The sequence below is a fragment of the Chaetomium fimeti genome (assembly GCF_033439085.1).
Source record: "Chaetomium fimeti strain CBS 168.71 chromosome Unknown B0H64scaffold_10, whole genome shotgun sequence".
NCBI classification, from domain to species: Eukaryota; Fungi; Ascomycota; class Sordariomycetes; order Sordariales; family Chaetomiaceae; genus Chaetomium; species Chaetomium fimeti.
In genome coordinates, this window is record NW_026944338.1 from 55694 (window position 1) to 71487 (window position 15794).

The following is a 15794-nucleotide window of genomic DNA, read 5'->3' on the forward strand; positions in this document are numbered from 1 at the left end:
GACTCACAGGGCCGTCGTCCTTCCGGATCGCGTTAAACCTTCATGTCCCCCCTCCGCTCGACACCAGCCAGCACCGATGATGAATATCCTGCGTTATCCCCGGTTCTGCTGACGAGGCCTGTTCCGACACCGCGATGCCTTAATCCCTCTCTTGTTCCTGTGGCGGCCCTCCCTCGCCGGCAAACAAACGGTCGAGCGTCGAGGGTCAGACGGAGCGGTGACGACAGCTTCTCTCAGAGGATTGGATCGCCTCCCTTGATGTCGCTGATTGGACAATTCGCCCCATTGCTGGCGGCTCTGGCGTCCACCCGCCATCCGGCGAACCAAATGAAGCTGTAGCACCTGCTGAATCTGGACCGTGGCCGCTGGGTCCGTCCCGGCTCGGCTGCGGTGGGGAGCCGCCCAGTCTCCATGCTCGACCCACCATGTGCGACCTTGAGAGGCCCAAATCGCACGACGACCGCCGCACCGAAATCCGGGCGCGGGTTGCCGTGGCCGATGCTGCACTGCGGCAAAATTTGCGGGAGCGCGTGTAATAAAAATGACCACACCGGAGCGATGTCGGCTGGCCTGAACGGCGTCCGGACTTGGGCCCCGGCGCGCTGAATCATCCCCCCAAAAGGGGCCGTCTGCAGGCAGTGGTACCTCTTTACTACCCCCTGTTGTTTCCCTGCCGCACCAGCTTCTCTTCCTGGCAGCCCTGCAACGTGGCCAGCGGCAGGGCCCTTGGTCGAGAGCCAACCTCGTGCCCATCCACTAACACGCGTCCAGGCGAGCAGCTTCCCGAATAGTCGATGATGGCGATGAGAGCGTCGAATCTGTCCACGAAACCAGCAGGACCCGGCGCCGAGATCGGAAGTTGCCGATGGCCTCCGCGCTGCTTAAACGCCGCAAAATTGCCCCGATTGGCCGTAAGCGACCGCGCCCTTTTGAAGAAATCTCCGCCAACCGTGCCATCGCGTGAATCACGGCCGTCTGTGGGCAACGCTGATGCGGCTCCGACGGCGCACCCGCCAGTACGACTCACCCAGCATATCGCTCTTATTTTCTGCCCAGGGCCGGGTGCACGCCACGGCCCCAGCGCCAGTGCGGCATTCCAGGCCAAGTGCGCTTGACCCGCGGTCCGAACCCTTAGCCGAGTTCTCCTGTCCGCCCCCGATGACATCGCCGGTTTCCCGCGGCCGCACCGAGGGGTCCGTGCCGGAGCCCCCGAGTCAACGCTACCATTCCCTAGAACACCTACCGACCGAACTACTGCGGCCCATCGCCGAGGCCTTGGTCCCCGCGCAACCCCTGACTACGCGTTTTGCGCTTCGCGACTCTGGCACGTGGGAGTTTCGGGATGCTGGTCACCAGTGGGCTGACTGGCTCGCTTGCCACGACAACCTCTTGTCGTTCGCGCGGACATCACGGCGTCTCGCCGCCATCGCCAAGCCGCTGCTGTACCATACCCTCGTCATCCCCACACCACGCGCATTGGTCACGCTCCAATGCCGCATGGAAACCAACGTGGCAATCAGGCCATGGATCCGCAGTATTGCTTGTCTCGTAGACGTGGTCGCCGCCGGGACCATCGAAGAGGTGCATCGCGAGTGGGAAAGACAAGTTGGAGGTAGGGCTATCGCCGACATGCCAACCGCGAACGTTTGTTAACTGGTGTCAGTCAGCTGGGACAGTCAACATGGCGGGGCTTACCACGGCACCATCGCCTTGGAGCTCCTCAAGACCATAGTTCTGGGTGCGCCCAACCTGCGGGACTACCTGATGGCCTGTCCGGACTCGCAGTTCGGCCTGGACCATCCCGATTTACCAGCACCAGCCATCCGCGACGCCATCATCCGCTACCGGGCCGAAGGCTACTCACCCATCGCGGAGAGGTTGTTTGAATTCATCCCCTTTCGCCGCATGCGGAACCTCGCATCGCTACGCATTTACTGCCAGAGGGAGGACGGCGACCGCCAGCTGACCTTCTCCCGCTTGATAGCCGACCATGCCGTCGAGACTCTCCCGCTGCTACCGAACATCAAGACGCTCGAACTGTGCTGCGCGTCGGCCGACAGCATCGTCGAGCCCGACGCCGTACTTCCGCCGCTGCCGCACGTCGAGCATCTCCGTCTCTACGGCAGCCATATCCACGAACCAAGGCTGGTCGCGCTGTGTCTCGCTTGTGTCAACCTGCAGACCCTGGCCGTGCACTTTGAAGCGACTTCGTCGGACGAAGACCGCGATCTGTTGCCGGACGGTACAACGCTGAGCGACGCGCTTCTTCGCTTGGCGGGCTCATTACGGACCCTTGAACTAGTTTCCCTATCCGAAGGGCACTATCTGACTCGTGGCATGGAACGCCCCAGGAAACCCGAGAACCACCGGCTACGGTGCATCCCCGAGCTTACGCGTCTCGAAACCGTCATGCTCGATTACCGAGGCGTCTTTGGGACGTTGGGTATCCTAGACGAGGATGACGGGGAGCGGCTATGCCAGCTGCTGCCCCGCTCGGTCCGCGATTTCACTCTTGTTTGCGAATGGGGTACCGCCAGGGACTGGAAACAAACATACCTCGCTAACTTGGACATGATCCTCCACGGCGTCGAGTGTCTGTGCGCGAGCAAGGCTCACCAGCTGTCCAGCATCTCTCTTGCCATACATTCGTGGCCAGCGGAAAGTAGGTTCCATAAGCGCTTTAGTCGAGAGGTCGAAACAGCCCGGCAACGCTGTGCGAAGGCGGGGATATTGTTTAGGACCTTTGATCTTCTTCCATCATACCAAGATGAAGATGAGGTCCCGGCCAACGAGGATGACGAGGATTTCGAAGTGGAAGAAGAGTACGAGGAGGCAGACGATGGAGAGATCGAACAGCTCGCGCCAGAGGAAGATCTCGAGCTGGAGGAGGAGGACGAGGCATCTGAATATTACTTCTCGGCCGACGAAGAATCGGATCCAGAAAGGGAAGCACGCCGGCCACCGACGTTCAGCGATTTCTTACAGCGGCTAGGCGAAGACCACGGGCATGGCCTAGATGAGTTGTTCTACGCCTATCATGAGGACCGATGGGACGAGTACCTGTTCTGAAACTTCCGCCAACGTCCTTGGTCAGTCTTGGGCGCTTCAAAACGCGCCTGGAGCGCTACGCAACATTGACACTCCCGACCACTCCGACGCAAGAAATCACCCAACCGCAACGCTATTCCTTCGTTGCTGCACACCAACACGCGTGTCTGACCCCCCCGCTGCCACCAGACGGCCGCGGATCTCGGCCTTGTTACGGGGAGCCATACGCCTCCGGCTTCAGTGTGTATCTCCCTGGTTAGCCCCGACCTAACCGAATTCACGAGCCGAGAGCTCGGACTCGAAACCGAGCGCTGCCGTGTGAAATGGGCTATAAATTGCTCAGGCCCTGTTTGGTGCGACTACCGAGCTGATGTGGAGTGCTGGCACCATATCCGGAAGGCTCTCTCAATGGCATGCCGGACGTTGTCAGGGAATTGGTGGCGGGAATTGCTGGCGGTGCGCGTGTTTATATCCCAGGCGATACCTACTGGCTTCGGGAGATGGCGGTTAAATGCCCGCGTCTGTCGCCGCAAGCAATCGACGATCACTGGGCTGATCCCGAACAAAATCACCAAGTATATAACGGGCCGTTCCACGAGTTTGCACCCAACTATTCACTGCCGGTAATGTCGATGTATGGCCTGTTGAAGTGCTCCTCCTTGTCTTGGTGACGATAATTGTGTCCATGCACTGCCACACCAACCCCGGGCATTTTGACGAAGGCGGCAGGTGACCAAACCGTTGGCTGGCTGCCTAACTCGGCCCTTTTAATATACAAACAACACGCTCCTCACACGGCATTTCAGAGATTGCACCCGGTATTTCAGCGGTTGGGACGTGCTTTTTATTCTCGACAATCCCGGCCGATCACACCCCTTTACGATTGCCGAGACGCGCGGGCAGAGGCGCGAGGCCTCCTTGGCACCTGCAGCCAAGAAAATTCCCTCTCACACTCCTAGGAAGTACTTGAATGCCACCAGAGAGCACCATTGAGATCGAGGTTGGACTCGCGCAAAGCTACTCATCCGGCATTGATACAGTGCATCGTAGCTGGCCATGGCCTCGGCACGGAGTCTTGCCCTCGTGGTTGTCGTAGCCTCCATGGTAACGACATCCCAGGGAGCTCTCCCTCTAACAACCGACTCCAACTGCCACTGCTATAACACCAACACAACAGTTACCGACTTCTTCTCGCACCATAAGTTCTTCGATTTCCGGGCGCTACATCAGTATGCCGGCGTGCCAGAGCCCATCGACAGCTTCGAGGCCAATGCCGAGGCGCCACCCTCGAGTGCCTTCTTCTCGAATTCGGACCTCTTCACCAACTCGTGGGCCATCATGAACTGGAACAACACGGCCCTGCTTGAACTTAACGACAGCACACTCAACGATGCCACGGTGAAAATGGTCAACAGCCCCAACAATATCTACATTGAGCGGGACCAGGAGCAGCCACAAACGACGCATATGACCCTCCGCACAGTCCGCCACGCCGAGTTCCAGTCCTCGGCCGAGTTGGAATCGATTAGCCTGGGCTACCAGTTCCTCTCAGTGCGCATGCACGCCCGCACCAAGGGCGCCGCGGGGGCCGTCACGGCCATGTTCACCTACCGGCCGCCGCCGGAGTCGGATGAGATTGGCCTGGTGCAGGAGGCCGACCTCGAGATCCTCACGCGGGACCCGCCCGCGTATGTGCAGTACACCAACCAGCCCGCGTGGAACAGCACGAGCGACATCCCCGACGCGACGCGCAACACCACGCTGCCCGACGGCCGCCGGTGGACCGACTGGGCCGAGTACCGCATGGACTGGACCCCCGGCAGCAGCACGTGGTTCGTCAACGGGCACCTGGCGAGCCGCATCACGTTCCAGGCGCCGCGGGACCCGGCCCAGGTCATGTTCAACACGTGGAGCGACGGCGGCAGCTGGTCCGGCAACATGACGGTCGGCGGCGAGGCCTACATGCAGATCCGCTGGATCGACATGGTGTACAACAGCACCGACCCCGGGACGGAGCGGCCGGGCGGCTGCAGGAACGTGTGCAGCATCGACGAGACGACCAAGATCGGCACGCCCGTGCTTCTGACGGGAGGTGGGTGTACCAGAGCGGTCCCTAGGCTGGCCTTGCTATCCATGCTGTCCATGCTGACGGTTTGCCTCGTTGTTCTGTAGCCCCGCAGGCGTGTGCCTCGGCCAAGTATGGCCAGTGTGCTGGTAGGACGTGGAATGGATGCCAGAGTTGTGAGGCGGGCTCGACGTGCCGGTTCCAAAACGACTTTTACTCTCAGTGCTTGTGATGTGCGGTGATTTTGTGTGTGTCCTCATGTTGTCTGATCCTACTGTCGCTTGCAAGTTTCCTTGAGTGTTTTGGGGTTGTGTGAGTGATGTTCCCGTCCCAACTTGCAGCAAATCTTGGGCCAAGCGTTTAGTTCGGGTTTCGAGTTTGAATTGCCCGGTGGGCGGGTGTTCTTCACTGTTCGGTCTTTGTTGCAAATTGTCACATTTGCCACGTTTTTGGGTGAACGAAATTCGAGAGCCCCTGTCGGGATATCACATGGTAGCTCCCGGTCGAGAGCGTCAACAGACTATACGCAACCCACAAAGAGCATGCTTGATAAGTCAAAGACCTGGCTCCTCTTCTCAGCAAGCTTGTACCAACCAGCACAAGACACCTCCTATATAGACACTCCTGCGCGACGCTATCCATTTCATGCTTCATCCCCTCAAGCAACGTCCGAGAGCTAGACAACCCGCCAAAATGTCACCCACGTCGATTGGGTGTTGAACACAAGTCATCCTGGGTGCCCGGGGTGGGATGTCTGCCACTTCCACGTCTCGTTCAATCCCTAGCACACTACCTACATAGAAGAGCACCATCTCGAACTAGCGGTGCTAAGAACAATATCCTGCTCTATTTCGCCCACCGGGACAAGGTAGGTTGACCTTGCAACAACGGAGCGTTGGGGGACAGGTATAGGTGGTTACACAGCACAACACTGACGTCAACGCTGCACGCCCTTATGCATCCTGGGATGGTACATGCATGCGAGTAATGCAACTTGGTTCTGTATTTGTAATCGTGGTTCCCCCCAGCGCCTCCGCCGACACTATATTATTCCCGATTTCCCGAATGTACGGGGTAACCCCAACTCAACAGCTTGAGCAGCTTATCTTTCACAACATGCAGAATATCCAACCTTTCGAGATCGAGATTCCGGACACGCAGCTAGACACGCTCAAGAGAAAGTTGTCTCTAGCTACCTTCCCGGACGAAGTCTCTTTCAGCAATGATCCAAAGTACGGCACACCCCTAAAGGACATCAAACGGCTTGTAGCCCACTGGAAAGACGGCTACGACTGGCGCAAACACGAAGCGAAGCTGAACCAACTTCCGCATTTTACAACCACGGTTAACGTAGACGGGTTTGGGGATCTCGGAATCCACTTCCTTCATCAAAAGAGCAGCCGGACGGATGCAGTCCCGCTGCTGTTCTGTCACGGATGTGAGTTGCCCTTTGCCTACCTACGTACTGTTTCGTCACTGATATTAACTCCGATCCAGGGCCAGGCGGGTTTTGGGAGCCGATCAAGATGCTTGATCTCCTCGCCGAGCCCGCGGATGCCTCGCAACCGGCATTCCATGTGGTTGCCCCCTCCCTGCCCAACTATGGGTTCTCAGAAGGGGTCAATAAACCAGATTTTGGCCTCCGCCAGTACGCCGAGACGATTCACAAGCTGATGTTACAGCTCAACTACGACAAATACGGTACGTGCTTGCAAGCCCTCTCCCCCCCCCCCCCCCCCGCCCGTCCCCATGGTGCCTTTACAACCTCTTCCCTAACCACCCCCTGCCTTACGTTGTTAGTTTCCCAAGGCGGCGACTGGGGCTTCCCCATCACACGACTTCTGGCCCTTGACTACCCCAACCACGTCGTCGCCAGCCACACCAACTTCGTAAATGTCTTGCCACCCACCCTTTCCCGGCACCCGCTCCTCTATCTCCGATCCCTCTTCCACCGCTCCACCCCCGCCGAACGCGCCGGGCTGGCCCGCACCCGCGACTTCTACCGCGAAGGCATGGGCTACAACGTGATGCAGGGGACGCGGCCGCACACGATCGGCGCCGCGCTCGCCGACTCGCCCGTGGCGCTGCTGGCGTGGGTGTACGAGAAGTTGTGCGACTGGACCGACGGCGACAGCTTCGCCTGGACCGACGACGAGGTGCTCACCTGGGTCAGCTGCTACCTCTTCTCGCGCGCGGGGCCCGCCGCCAGCGTGCGTATCTACTACGAGACGTACCACGGGAGTGGGGAGGCGATGAAGCGGGCGAGGAGGTGGATTGGTGGGGTGCCGTTGGGGTTCAGCATCTTCCCGCGCGATATTGCTGTTCCCCCTGCTCTTTGGGGGCGGACGCTGGGGCCGGTTGTGTTTGAGAGGGTGCATCGGGAGGGTGGGCACTTTGCGGCGTGGGAAAAGCCGGAGGCCTTGGTCGGGGATCTGAGGGAAATGTTTGGGAAGGATGGGGGTGCGAGAAGGGTGCGCGACAGGGTGAGGTCGGCGAAGGCGAAGATGTGATGAAGGTAAGCAGACGAAGTTTTGATGGTGGTAAGGTAATGAGTGTGACGCTTCCTTTTCTTGTTCATGTTGGTATCCGCCTGGGTGTGATTACCGATTTATATAAAGCAAATCCGAACCACGCCCGATCCTGCTATGTCCTCGAAGCGCTACTGGACTTGAATTAACGCCTTCCATTATCATCCAATCTAGACACCGACGAGACTACTGCAGCTTGGCGGCAGGAGGTCCGGGGCGAGATGTGCTAGTAAAGTATACCATTGACGAGCCCACGCCGTCGCCTTGCCTCCATTGTGGCCCGAACGACGCACACTAAAACTCCCATCGCACCGTTCTTCGGTCCCGGCCGGCTCCTCGAACGTGACATCAACGTAGGTACGTCATTGACATTGTCAAGGCGGGGTGATGACAAGAAGTTCGTTGTTTTTAACTTGGAGCTAACACAGGGAACCTTGCCGGTCTCTGTTATCGTGACCAAAAAAGCCAGCAAGATGGGGTGCCTGCAGATGTTCGTGGCCCAATCTGCAATGGAACCTCACTGGTTGGACGCCGGGAGCTGAATATTGGCGCGGTGAGAGCGCGGTGCACATATTATTGGTCTGCCATGGGAGCATGGTTGCCAACAAAATGTGTAGGTAGGCTGAAAGCCTCAAGGGTGAGAGGCAGCCGAGTATTTTGGCAGAAAATGATAGATCAAACTCATCCTCGAACGTAAAACTCTCGGCACGTTGACGACAGCAACGGGGCCAGGTACCTTCTTTATAAACCCTAATTCTCGGAAGGTGACGTCCTGTTGACGCGAAACCAGCATTGTGACGAACGTCCTTGTCAACATGGCGAATCGGATAGGGGATGAAGAAACCGGCGTCATCCCTCCACTCCCAAAGCAGGAGGAGGGGACAGATAGCCGTCCACCCACCCGGAGAGGATCTCCTCCATTACAACATGAACTTAACAGTCCTCTCCAATCGCACCTAGGGTCCGCCCGCCCGTTCTTTTCCTAGGAGCTTGGGAGTCAAACATGGGCTTGACGTTGGAAATCCAGAGAAATGGATTTGGAAGAACTACGGGCGTTATCTTGTTACGAAGGTGCAGCCCTGGTCATTCATGTCCTCGAAGCAGAGTGAAGAAAGTTTCGAAGTCAACCTCGCCGAGGTGCAACACATGCACTTAGTACACCTGCGGATGATATTAGCTCGCCACATAGCACGGGGGGAGCGAACTGGGGGCAAGGGGCTGTGCGCCAGGTGGAATCGGCAACGTCGGAAAGATGAAAATGGCGATGAGGATGACGATGAGAATATGGACGCCGAGAATTGTTGGGAGGATGATCTGCACAGATACGGTAATTTCACGTCCATCGAACACATCGCACATGGCTAATCGCATGGATACAGTCCAGGGGTTGCAAGACTATGACTATATGGATAAAATGAACCAGACGTCCAGCAGGGACCCCTTCCACCTGACGGGCGAGAGGAAGCTTGATCGTATCATTTTCGATGCATCACTGGGAGGTGCGAGGCAAGCCCGTTTCGACAGCATGGGCATCCAAGACGTACACAAGTGGGACAGCCATATGGGCCTTGTCGTCCCGTCCCTAATCCAGAATCGGTACATACGCCTTGCCAGCCGGCTGGGGGTCTCTGCTATTGGGGCTACTTTTCTAATCGCCCCTATGTGGCTGATGATGCTACGGGGTGGGTTATACGTTGCCTTGATATCCACCACTGTGTTCGTCGCCGTCTTTGGGGCCTTTGCGGCGTCATTCTTGGATGAGCATGTGCATATCTTGTCAAGCACCGCCGCCTCTGCGGCTGTTCTGGTGGTCTTTGTCGGACTTACCAGCGAAGCAAGCACCGCACAGAAATACAACGAATTGCCGAATGTTTGTCATGGGACACGCTCTTTCAAGTGAGCCACGCGGGGGTGGATGCAACGGGATGGAATGGGATTGTGCAACGACGCCCCTGATTCGTGTGAATGAAGTAAGGAATAACGTTTCCATTATTGCACCCAAGTCTATGATTTATTCAACTCGTAGTAATACAAGAACCCTTTCCTCCCCACCAGCCATCACTTCCTATGGGCAACGGCCTGCCTCGCGGCAAGAAGCTGAGGTCCCAGCTCCATCAACTTCATCACATCGGCCGCATGCAAAAGCAGCACGTTGTCCTGTCCCATCTTGACCAGCTCGTCGCCGCCGCCGAGGCAGAAGCCGGCGCGGGGCTTGTTGTGCTTCTTCAGGGTGCTGTTGAACTTCTCCACGGCGGCCAGCCACTCGGGCTCGTCCCCCTGGCCAAAGTTGGCGGGCAGGTTCATGCTGATGCGGCAGTCGAGGCCACCGAGCCACACCACGTCGATGTCCGGCACCTCGGTCAGGATGGCATCCAGGTTGTTGATGCCCTCGAGCGACTCGATCTGCACCATGATGGCCGCCTGGTCGTTGAGGTTCTGCCACACGTCGCGCTTGCCGTCGGCCGCCATGTCCGTCAGGCCCGGCACCATGCGGAACGGGGGCGCGGAACGGGTGCCGTTCTGGCGCGTGCCGAACTTGGCCGCCGATACGACGTGCTTGGCCTGCTCGACTGTTTCGAGCTGCGGGACGACGATGCTCGCGCCCGCATCCAGGGCGAAGCCGATGGCGGCGTGGTCATGACCGGGGACTCTGCCGAAACATATCAGCCAGGAGCCCATGAAGGAAGGGGGTGTGCGGCGTGGTGTATTTACCTGACGAAGGGAATGGTGCGGCCGCCGCTCATGAACATCGCCTCATGGACCATCTGCCACGATCAGTCATGTTTGTCAAACCCGGAAAGGCAAACAACATACCGTGGTCATTGTCTCGACACCGCAGGACGTGTGCTCCCAGTCGATCCACATGACATCGAAGCCCATGGGGGCTACGAACCGCGTGATGGGAACGGAGCTGAGACCGGCATAGTAGCCGATGAGGGGAGGGATCTTCTTCTCGTGCGCATCCCGGATGGCCTGGCGAGCACGGTGCGGCTGGAACAGGGACGGGCCCACGTACGCCTTCATCCCCTCCTCCGATCCAGGGGCAATAGACTGGAACAGAGAACCCATGGCGTGCGGTTGACTGGGGGGATAAAACGTAGTTGGTGGCGGTGGGTGAAGTGATTGGAGTTGAAGATGTGGTTGTATGTGATTATGATGTTGTAATACCACAGAGTGAGGTTGAGCCGGGCGGTCGTTACTTATAGACCACGCCTCGTTGCGATCCTTCCCGCCATGATCTTTGGCCAGCCACTTGCAATGGCAGGCAGCACGCGGCACAAAGCAAGGTGCAGGGAAGCCGATGGACTGTTCTTTCCAGAAAGGGGTGAGCGTTGTTGTCTGTGCCCCAACAGAAGGGGTCTCGGGTGGCCGAGAACCCCGGAAACTTTTGACCCAGCATTGTTAACACCGGCATTAGCTCCGTATAAGCCGAAGGTAACAATTTGGAAAGAGTCGCCGGCGGGAAGCGTCAGAATCCGGATTTCCTGGGGCCAATGCTTCGGTAAAGCTGCATTGCGGAGCCATGCTGGGCCTTTCGACCACGCTCTCTCTCGTCCGCAGCCTGAAGAGGAGGTGGCTGGACTCGGTCCTTCACACCTCAGGTGTTTGTTCCATGTAAATTTCCTTGGGGACGGTGAGATTCTCCTCTATCGACAGCCAACCGTGAACGATACCAGCCCCACCGCCCGCTACTGATGTTACTCTGCTGGGGCTCGTCGCTGGGGCGAGTCAGCAAGGACCCGGCTGGGCGCTGACGACGACGATGTGCACCAACAAGGGTGGTGGGTTGAGGAAGCTGCACGGGTATGTGAACCAGGTTATCTCCGAATGCCGTTGGCAGGGGTGTGTGTTTCCGTTCCTCACGGAAGCTGACGTCTTCGGTCCCGTCTTGGCCTTGTTGTTTGCCAAACTCGACACGCCCGAGGGGATGGGACGGCGCAAAATGCGGTACCAAACTGGGAGACCGACCCTATTCGGCTACTTGCCAAGTAGCAGTTAATTCCTGGGAAACCCAACAGGACAAGCCGCCCGTAACTGGAATGTCTCCTACGTTAAGCTACTTGGTGGGTATGGGTAAGTTTCGTCCCCGACACTGGTACCAACAGGGGCTCGGGGTTCGGACTGTACAACTCAACCACAAAAGTTTGTCTTGTCTTCAGACTATTTTGATAAATCCAAGCAATCCTTTACTCGCATGTCTTTTAAACCTTTTTTTAACTGGTTTTGTGGCTCGGTTGACGCAGAAGTTGTTGCTGAAAATGTGTGTAAAGTTACGATTTGGCGCTTTGCAGGGGGGCTGGTCGGTACCCGGACAGGGGACGAAACTTATGCACCATACCACGGTACATCAAACTTGCAGTAATCATCCTTGCCGTCGCCGCCATCAATACATGTGCCGCAGTAGGCCTGCCAGCCAATCCATCCGTTACCACCACAATCGAACAGAGAGTTCCATACAAATCCCTCCCGGGGAGGGATCCCAACTCTCTCAAGCTCGTTCCGAATCTCATCCAGGTAGTCTCCTATATCCTTATAGTTAGCATTGGAAAGAAAAGCCAAAGAGGAACATTATAATATACCTCTTCTCAGCAGGGTAGAGCCACAGTATTTGAGTCCCTCCTTGCACGCCTTTGCCTCGGCCAGGGGGAGAACGGTGGCGGCTAATGCTAGAAGAATCGTAATGGGCTTTGTCATGGTGGTGGTATTTAACAAAAATGCGATTGAGGCAGGTAAGGTATAATACAGTTGTTGGAGGCAATGCACGAATGAAGAGCTGTTGAACTGCTTGTCCTGCTTCCATAAACTCGAAAAGACCTTGGGGGGATGCCCAATTTATAACTTCATGTTGACCGAAATCTGGTTGTCGCATATAATATAAGTTAGAACACCCGAACCCAGACGGATACAAGACTAAGGTGAACGGTGCCTAGGCAGGTACTCAGATCCGGGCCATAACTGAGATAAGATTTAGGTGGACGGTGCCTAGGCAGGTACTCAGATCCGGGCCATAACTGAGATAAGATTTAGGTGGACGGTGCCTAGGCAGGTACTCAGATCCGGGCTATATGTTACAGGCGTCGCGAACTTGCCCCTCACTCCCTTCCAGTTGTCTTCCATCAACGCCGGTTCCCATGCAACTCCTGTACGGACCAAGAAATCAGAAACGCAAAAAAATGCATCAAACCATGACCGACATAGCGCGGTCGCGATCGTCCTTATCCTTCTTCATCTTGAACAGCTGCTTGATCATGTCCCGCTTCTTCTCCTTCGGCTTGCCGGCCGCGCTTGCGGAGTCGTCGTCGCCTTCCTCGATAGCCTTGAGGGTGATTTTAGCCGAGTGCTTGGACGACCGCGAGACCGAGGACCCTTCGTGACTGCGGCTGCTGCGGCTGCTGCGGTGGCTCCGATGGCTCCTCTCGCTGCCCGCCACGCTTTCGCCGCCGTCCCTGTCTTTCCTGCCAGAACTGCTCCTCCGCTCCGAGACCTGCGTCTCCTCATCTCTCTCGCGGTGTTTGCGGCTGCCGCTGCTGCGATGGCCGCGATGCGACCTGCTCGACCGCTCACTCCGGGGGGCACGGCTGACCTGCGAGACAGAATCGCACGGCTCGACCTCGTCGGGTAGATCCAGATTGTGCTTCTCCTTGAGCGCACGCTCAGCCTCGCGGCTTATGAGCTCGATATCCGCCGACTCGTCCTCAACGCCGCCCACGATACCGCGGCGCCACGACTCAATAGAGCTCAGCTCCTCGACCTCGCGCAGCACAAGTGCCTCGTCATAACTGGCAGCACTCGGCGCTCGGGCGGGCGCTGGCGGCAAGGCTCTTTCGGGCGCAGCGGTGGGAGCGGCGGCCGGCACGGGCATGGCGCGCATCTCCAACGGCGTCTCGAGCGTTTTGGTCGCGGTGGCCGCGGCCCCGAGGCGCTTCACGATCTTCCATCCGCCAAACATGACGACCGTGACGCCCACGGCCACGCCGGCGCCGATAAGGAATTGGGGGCTCGCGAGCAGGGCAAATACAGCGGGGCTGCCGCCTTTGAGAAAGGCCAGAAAGGCGGGGCTCATCTTGCCGACCAGGGCGCTCAGTTCGGCGAGTGAGAGGGCAACAGCGGCCGCGGCTTCCGGGTTCCGCTGCAGGTTCTCGATCATGGACGACGCCGTGTGCTGCACGCAATGCGCTTCCTCGAGGTAATCTTCGATGCGGTCCATCAGGTTTATTGCTTGGGTTTCCTGGGGGTCTTCGTGGTCGGGCGCTCCCCCGGCGTCGTTGTAAACAGGGTCGCGGTGGCCAGTGTCGAGGTCTACCCGCGACTCCAGGTCAGGCGGGATGTCGCCGTAGGCGAGGTCCATGTCGACCGACTTCTTCCTCGTGATGCCGAGGTCGGAGCGCGGGCGGTGGACGAGCTGCCGCCGCTCGGGCGGAGCTGCTGAGATGAGAGCACCGGCCGGCGCAGCCGACTCGGAAGCGGGCGGCGCCCCGATGGCGAGGGGTGGCCTGGAAGGTGGCATGTCTCGAGGCGCAGTCTCGGCGTATGGTGCTCGGTGAGCCTTGGACGGTGTTGTAGCTGAGACCTCGGAGTGTGTTTTCAGGTTGCCCTCGGTCAGCATAAGCGCGCGCTCTGGGGAACGGGGACGGCGGGATCGCCGGGATTGGCGGCTGTGGCGGGACGAGGCCTGCGAGCGGGCATCGTCATCGTGGGACTTTCGGCGGCCGAAGCCGTCGCGGAGAGACCGGCGGTCGTAGTCTTGATCGAAGTCGTCCGGATGCCCTCCGCCGTAGTGGTAGTTGTCGAAGTACGAATCCTCGCGCGGTGCCACGTCAAACGTCTTAGCCCGCTGGATTCCGGCGCGCTCGGCGCGTTCGGCCTTCCCGGCATCTCGCCGATCCCGGTAGGCTGCCTGCGCCTCCTTGAAGATGTTGACCAGCTGCTTGCCCTGAGCGGCGTCAGTATCTGCCCATGCGCCGCACACTGTCCGGGACGGACGAGAGGGGTACTTACCGTGCTGATAACCTTCCCCGAGTTGTTGATGATGGTGATGAACTCCGTACCTGCCATTTTGTGTATTGGGGGTTGTGTTGAGTACGTGGGAGTGTGGTTCGAGCTTGGTATTTGGGCGTTCAAGCCGTGAACTGCAGACTTCCCATGCCTCGGTGTCGGCGCGCCGTTGACTTTAAGCGTCGTAGGTTGCTCGACTCGGTGACAACCCCAAAATATTTCCTATCTCTGAGGGTCAAGAAGTTTGAGAAGCGTCGAAATTGAGTTGGTGTTGTGGAACATCGAACCGTGGGCATGCGGGCACCCATTTGGGATAAATGGCGGCGCCAAATCGACAATGTTTCAGGCCTCCCCGGTGCCATGCTGGCAGCAAACGCTGTGGCATGCAGGGCTAGCGGGATGATTGGGTGGTTTGGGATCGGGCATGAAGCGCGAAACACCCCACCACGTCGCTGCATCCGCGCCCTGTCCTCCCCCCCGCGAGTCCTGCCCCCCCGCCAACTTGAACCGACAAAACGAGGGGCGGGCACGCTCGGCAGGCATCCGAATACCGCGGGCTGGGTGGAAGAGAGAGGCGGTGGAGGCGGTCACCTTTCTCGCTCACCGCATCGTCCCCTGATCACTGGCTAGGGCGGGGTCGGCTGCGGGGCATTTGGTGACATTTTCGTGGCATTTCATGCCGCTGCAATTGGCGGTCGAGAGCGCCAACCACCGAGTCCGGGACGGCAGCCATCGGAGGTTGGGGTCGCTCCACGGAGGTCAGGCGGTTGGGATGAACGGCATCGCAGTGATGAGTTGGCGCTACCCCCGAGCAGGGCATCCAGTCCAGTGTTCCGACCTCGAAGATTCCATCCGCTGTGTTGCTTCCTCTGCGTGCTCTGGTATGTCAACATGTTTGGAGACGGAAGGAGCGAGCCACTGGGGTGGAATGGAGAGTGGGGACGGTTGCCAGTTCATCAGCATTAGCGAGCCCCACATCAAGCTCTCTGGGTGGCGCGCAGGCACGCTGCTGCAGCACCGTGACTGCTGTGGGGCGAATGACAGGTCCCGCTTGCCCCTGAGCTGTCAAGGCCCAAGCGAAGAGAGCTTCGGGTGCCAGTTTTTTTCTGGTTGATGCGCTCCGTCTTGCACCGGCGGCGATGGAACTTGGAGCTGTG

The 15794-nt window shown here is 58.4% G+C and overlaps 7 protein-coding genes across 7 annotated transcripts; 4 read left to right on the plus strand and 3 right to left on the minus strand.

Annotated features, from left to right (window-relative positions):
- Window positions 1-1158: 1158 nt before the first annotated feature.
- B0H64DRAFT_330976 (uncharacterized protein) lies at window positions 1159-3069 on the plus strand (the record flags this gene model as incomplete). The annotated part of the gene is made up of 2 exons (XM_062800970.1): window positions 1159-1612; window positions 1664-3069. 2 exons carry the CDS (start codon window positions 1159-1161, stop codon window positions 3067-3069), a joined length of 1860 nt encoding a protein of 619 aa, XP_062654616.1.
- An 843-nt stretch (window positions 3070-3912) lies between these two features.
- Window positions 3913-5554, plus strand: B0H64DRAFT_42413 (concanavalin A-like lectin/glucanase domain-containing protein). The gene is made up of 2 exons (XM_062805633.1): window positions 3913-5140; window positions 5221-5554. The coding sequence occupies exons 1-2, from the start codon at window positions 4105-4107 to the stop codon at window positions 5343-5345; spliced, it is 1161 nt and encodes a 386-aa protein (XP_062654617.1). The 5' UTR covers window positions 3913-4104; the 3' UTR covers window positions 5346-5554.
- Window positions 5555-6173: 619 nt separating this feature from the next.
- On the plus strand, window positions 6174-7759 carry B0H64DRAFT_409848 (Alpha/Beta hydrolase protein). The gene is made up of 3 exons (XM_062804747.1): window positions 6174-6551; window positions 6611-6814; window positions 6914-7759. Exons 1-3 carry the CDS (start codon window positions 6179-6181, stop codon window positions 7621-7623), a joined length of 1287 nt encoding a protein of 428 aa, XP_062654618.1. The 5' UTR covers window positions 6174-6178; the 3' UTR covers window positions 7624-7759.
- A 924-nt stretch (window positions 7760-8683) lies between these two features.
- B0H64DRAFT_450535 (uncharacterized protein) lies at window positions 8684-9541 on the plus strand (the record flags this gene model as incomplete). The annotated part of the gene is made up of 2 exons (XM_062807129.1): window positions 8684-8968; window positions 9021-9541. Exons 1-2 carry the CDS (start codon window positions 8731-8733, stop codon window positions 9539-9541), a joined length of 759 nt encoding a protein of 252 aa, XP_062654619.1. The 5' UTR covers window positions 8684-8730.
- A 70-nt stretch (window positions 9542-9611) lies between these two features.
- B0H64DRAFT_42556 (Pyruvate/Phosphoenolpyruvate kinase-like domain-containing protein) lies at window positions 9612-10800 on the minus strand. Its single transcript, XM_062805688.1, has 3 exons — window positions 10456-10800; window positions 10354-10406; window positions 9612-10291 (listed from the first exon to the last, which is right to left on the minus strand). The coding sequence occupies exons 1-3, from the start codon at window positions 10708-10710 to the stop codon at window positions 9700-9702; spliced, it is 900 nt and encodes a 299-aa protein (XP_062654620.1). The 5' UTR covers window positions 10711-10800; the 3' UTR covers window positions 9612-9699.
- Window positions 10801-11967: 1167 nt separating this feature from the next.
- Window positions 11968-12502, minus strand: B0H64DRAFT_450543 (uncharacterized protein; the record flags this gene model as incomplete). The annotated part of the gene is made up of 2 exons (XM_062807130.1): window positions 12222-12502; window positions 11968-12164 (listed from the first exon to the last, which is right to left on the minus strand). Exons 1-2 carry the CDS (start codon window positions 12334-12336, stop codon window positions 11968-11970), a joined length of 312 nt encoding a protein of 103 aa, XP_062654621.1. The 5' UTR covers window positions 12337-12502.
- Window positions 12503-12820: 318 nt separating this feature from the next.
- Window positions 12821-14697, minus strand: B0H64DRAFT_446355 (uncharacterized protein; the record flags this gene model as incomplete). Its single annotated transcript, XM_062806907.1, has 2 exons — window positions 12821-14575; window positions 14641-14697. 2 exons carry the CDS (start codon window positions 14695-14697, stop codon window positions 12821-12823), a joined length of 1812 nt encoding a protein of 603 aa, XP_062654622.1.
- Window positions 14698-15794: the final 1097 nt, after the last annotated feature.

Excerpts from the sequence above, each read along its gene's own strand:
- B0H64DRAFT_409848 (XM_062804747.1), top strand. The coding sequence starts at position 6,179 with ATGTACGGGGTAACCCCAACTCAACAGCTTGAGCAGCTTATCTTTCAC. Across the intron at positions 6,552-6,610 it reads GCTGCTGTTCTGTCACGGAT|GGCCAGGCGGGTTTTGGGAG; the intron begins GTGAGTTGCCCT and ends ACTCCGATCCAG. Across the intron at positions 6,815-6,913 it reads GCTCAACTACGACAAATACG|TTTCCCAAGGCGGCGACTGG; the intron begins GTACGTGCTTGC and ends TTACGTTGTTAG.
- B0H64DRAFT_42413 (XM_062805633.1), top strand. The coding sequence starts at position 4,105 with ATGGCCTCGGCACGGAGTCTTGCCCTCGTGGTTGTCGTAGCCTCCATG. Across the intron at positions 5,141-5,220 it reads GCCCGTGCTTCTGACGGGAG|CCCCGCAGGCGTGTGCCTCG; the intron begins GTGGGTGTACCA and ends GTTGTTCTGTAG.
- B0H64DRAFT_42556 (XM_062805688.1), bottom strand. The coding sequence starts at position 10,710 with ATGGGTTCTCTGTTCCAGTCTATTGCCCCTGGATCGGAGGAGGGGATG. Across the intron at positions 10,407-10,455 it reads GTGTCGAGACAATGACCACG|ATGGTCCATGAGGCGATGTT; the intron begins GTATGTTGTTTG and ends TGATCGTGGCAG. Across the intron at positions 10,292-10,353 it reads CGCACCATTCCCTTCGTCAG|AGTCCCCGGTCATGACCACG; the intron begins GTAAATACACCA and ends ATGTTTCGGCAG.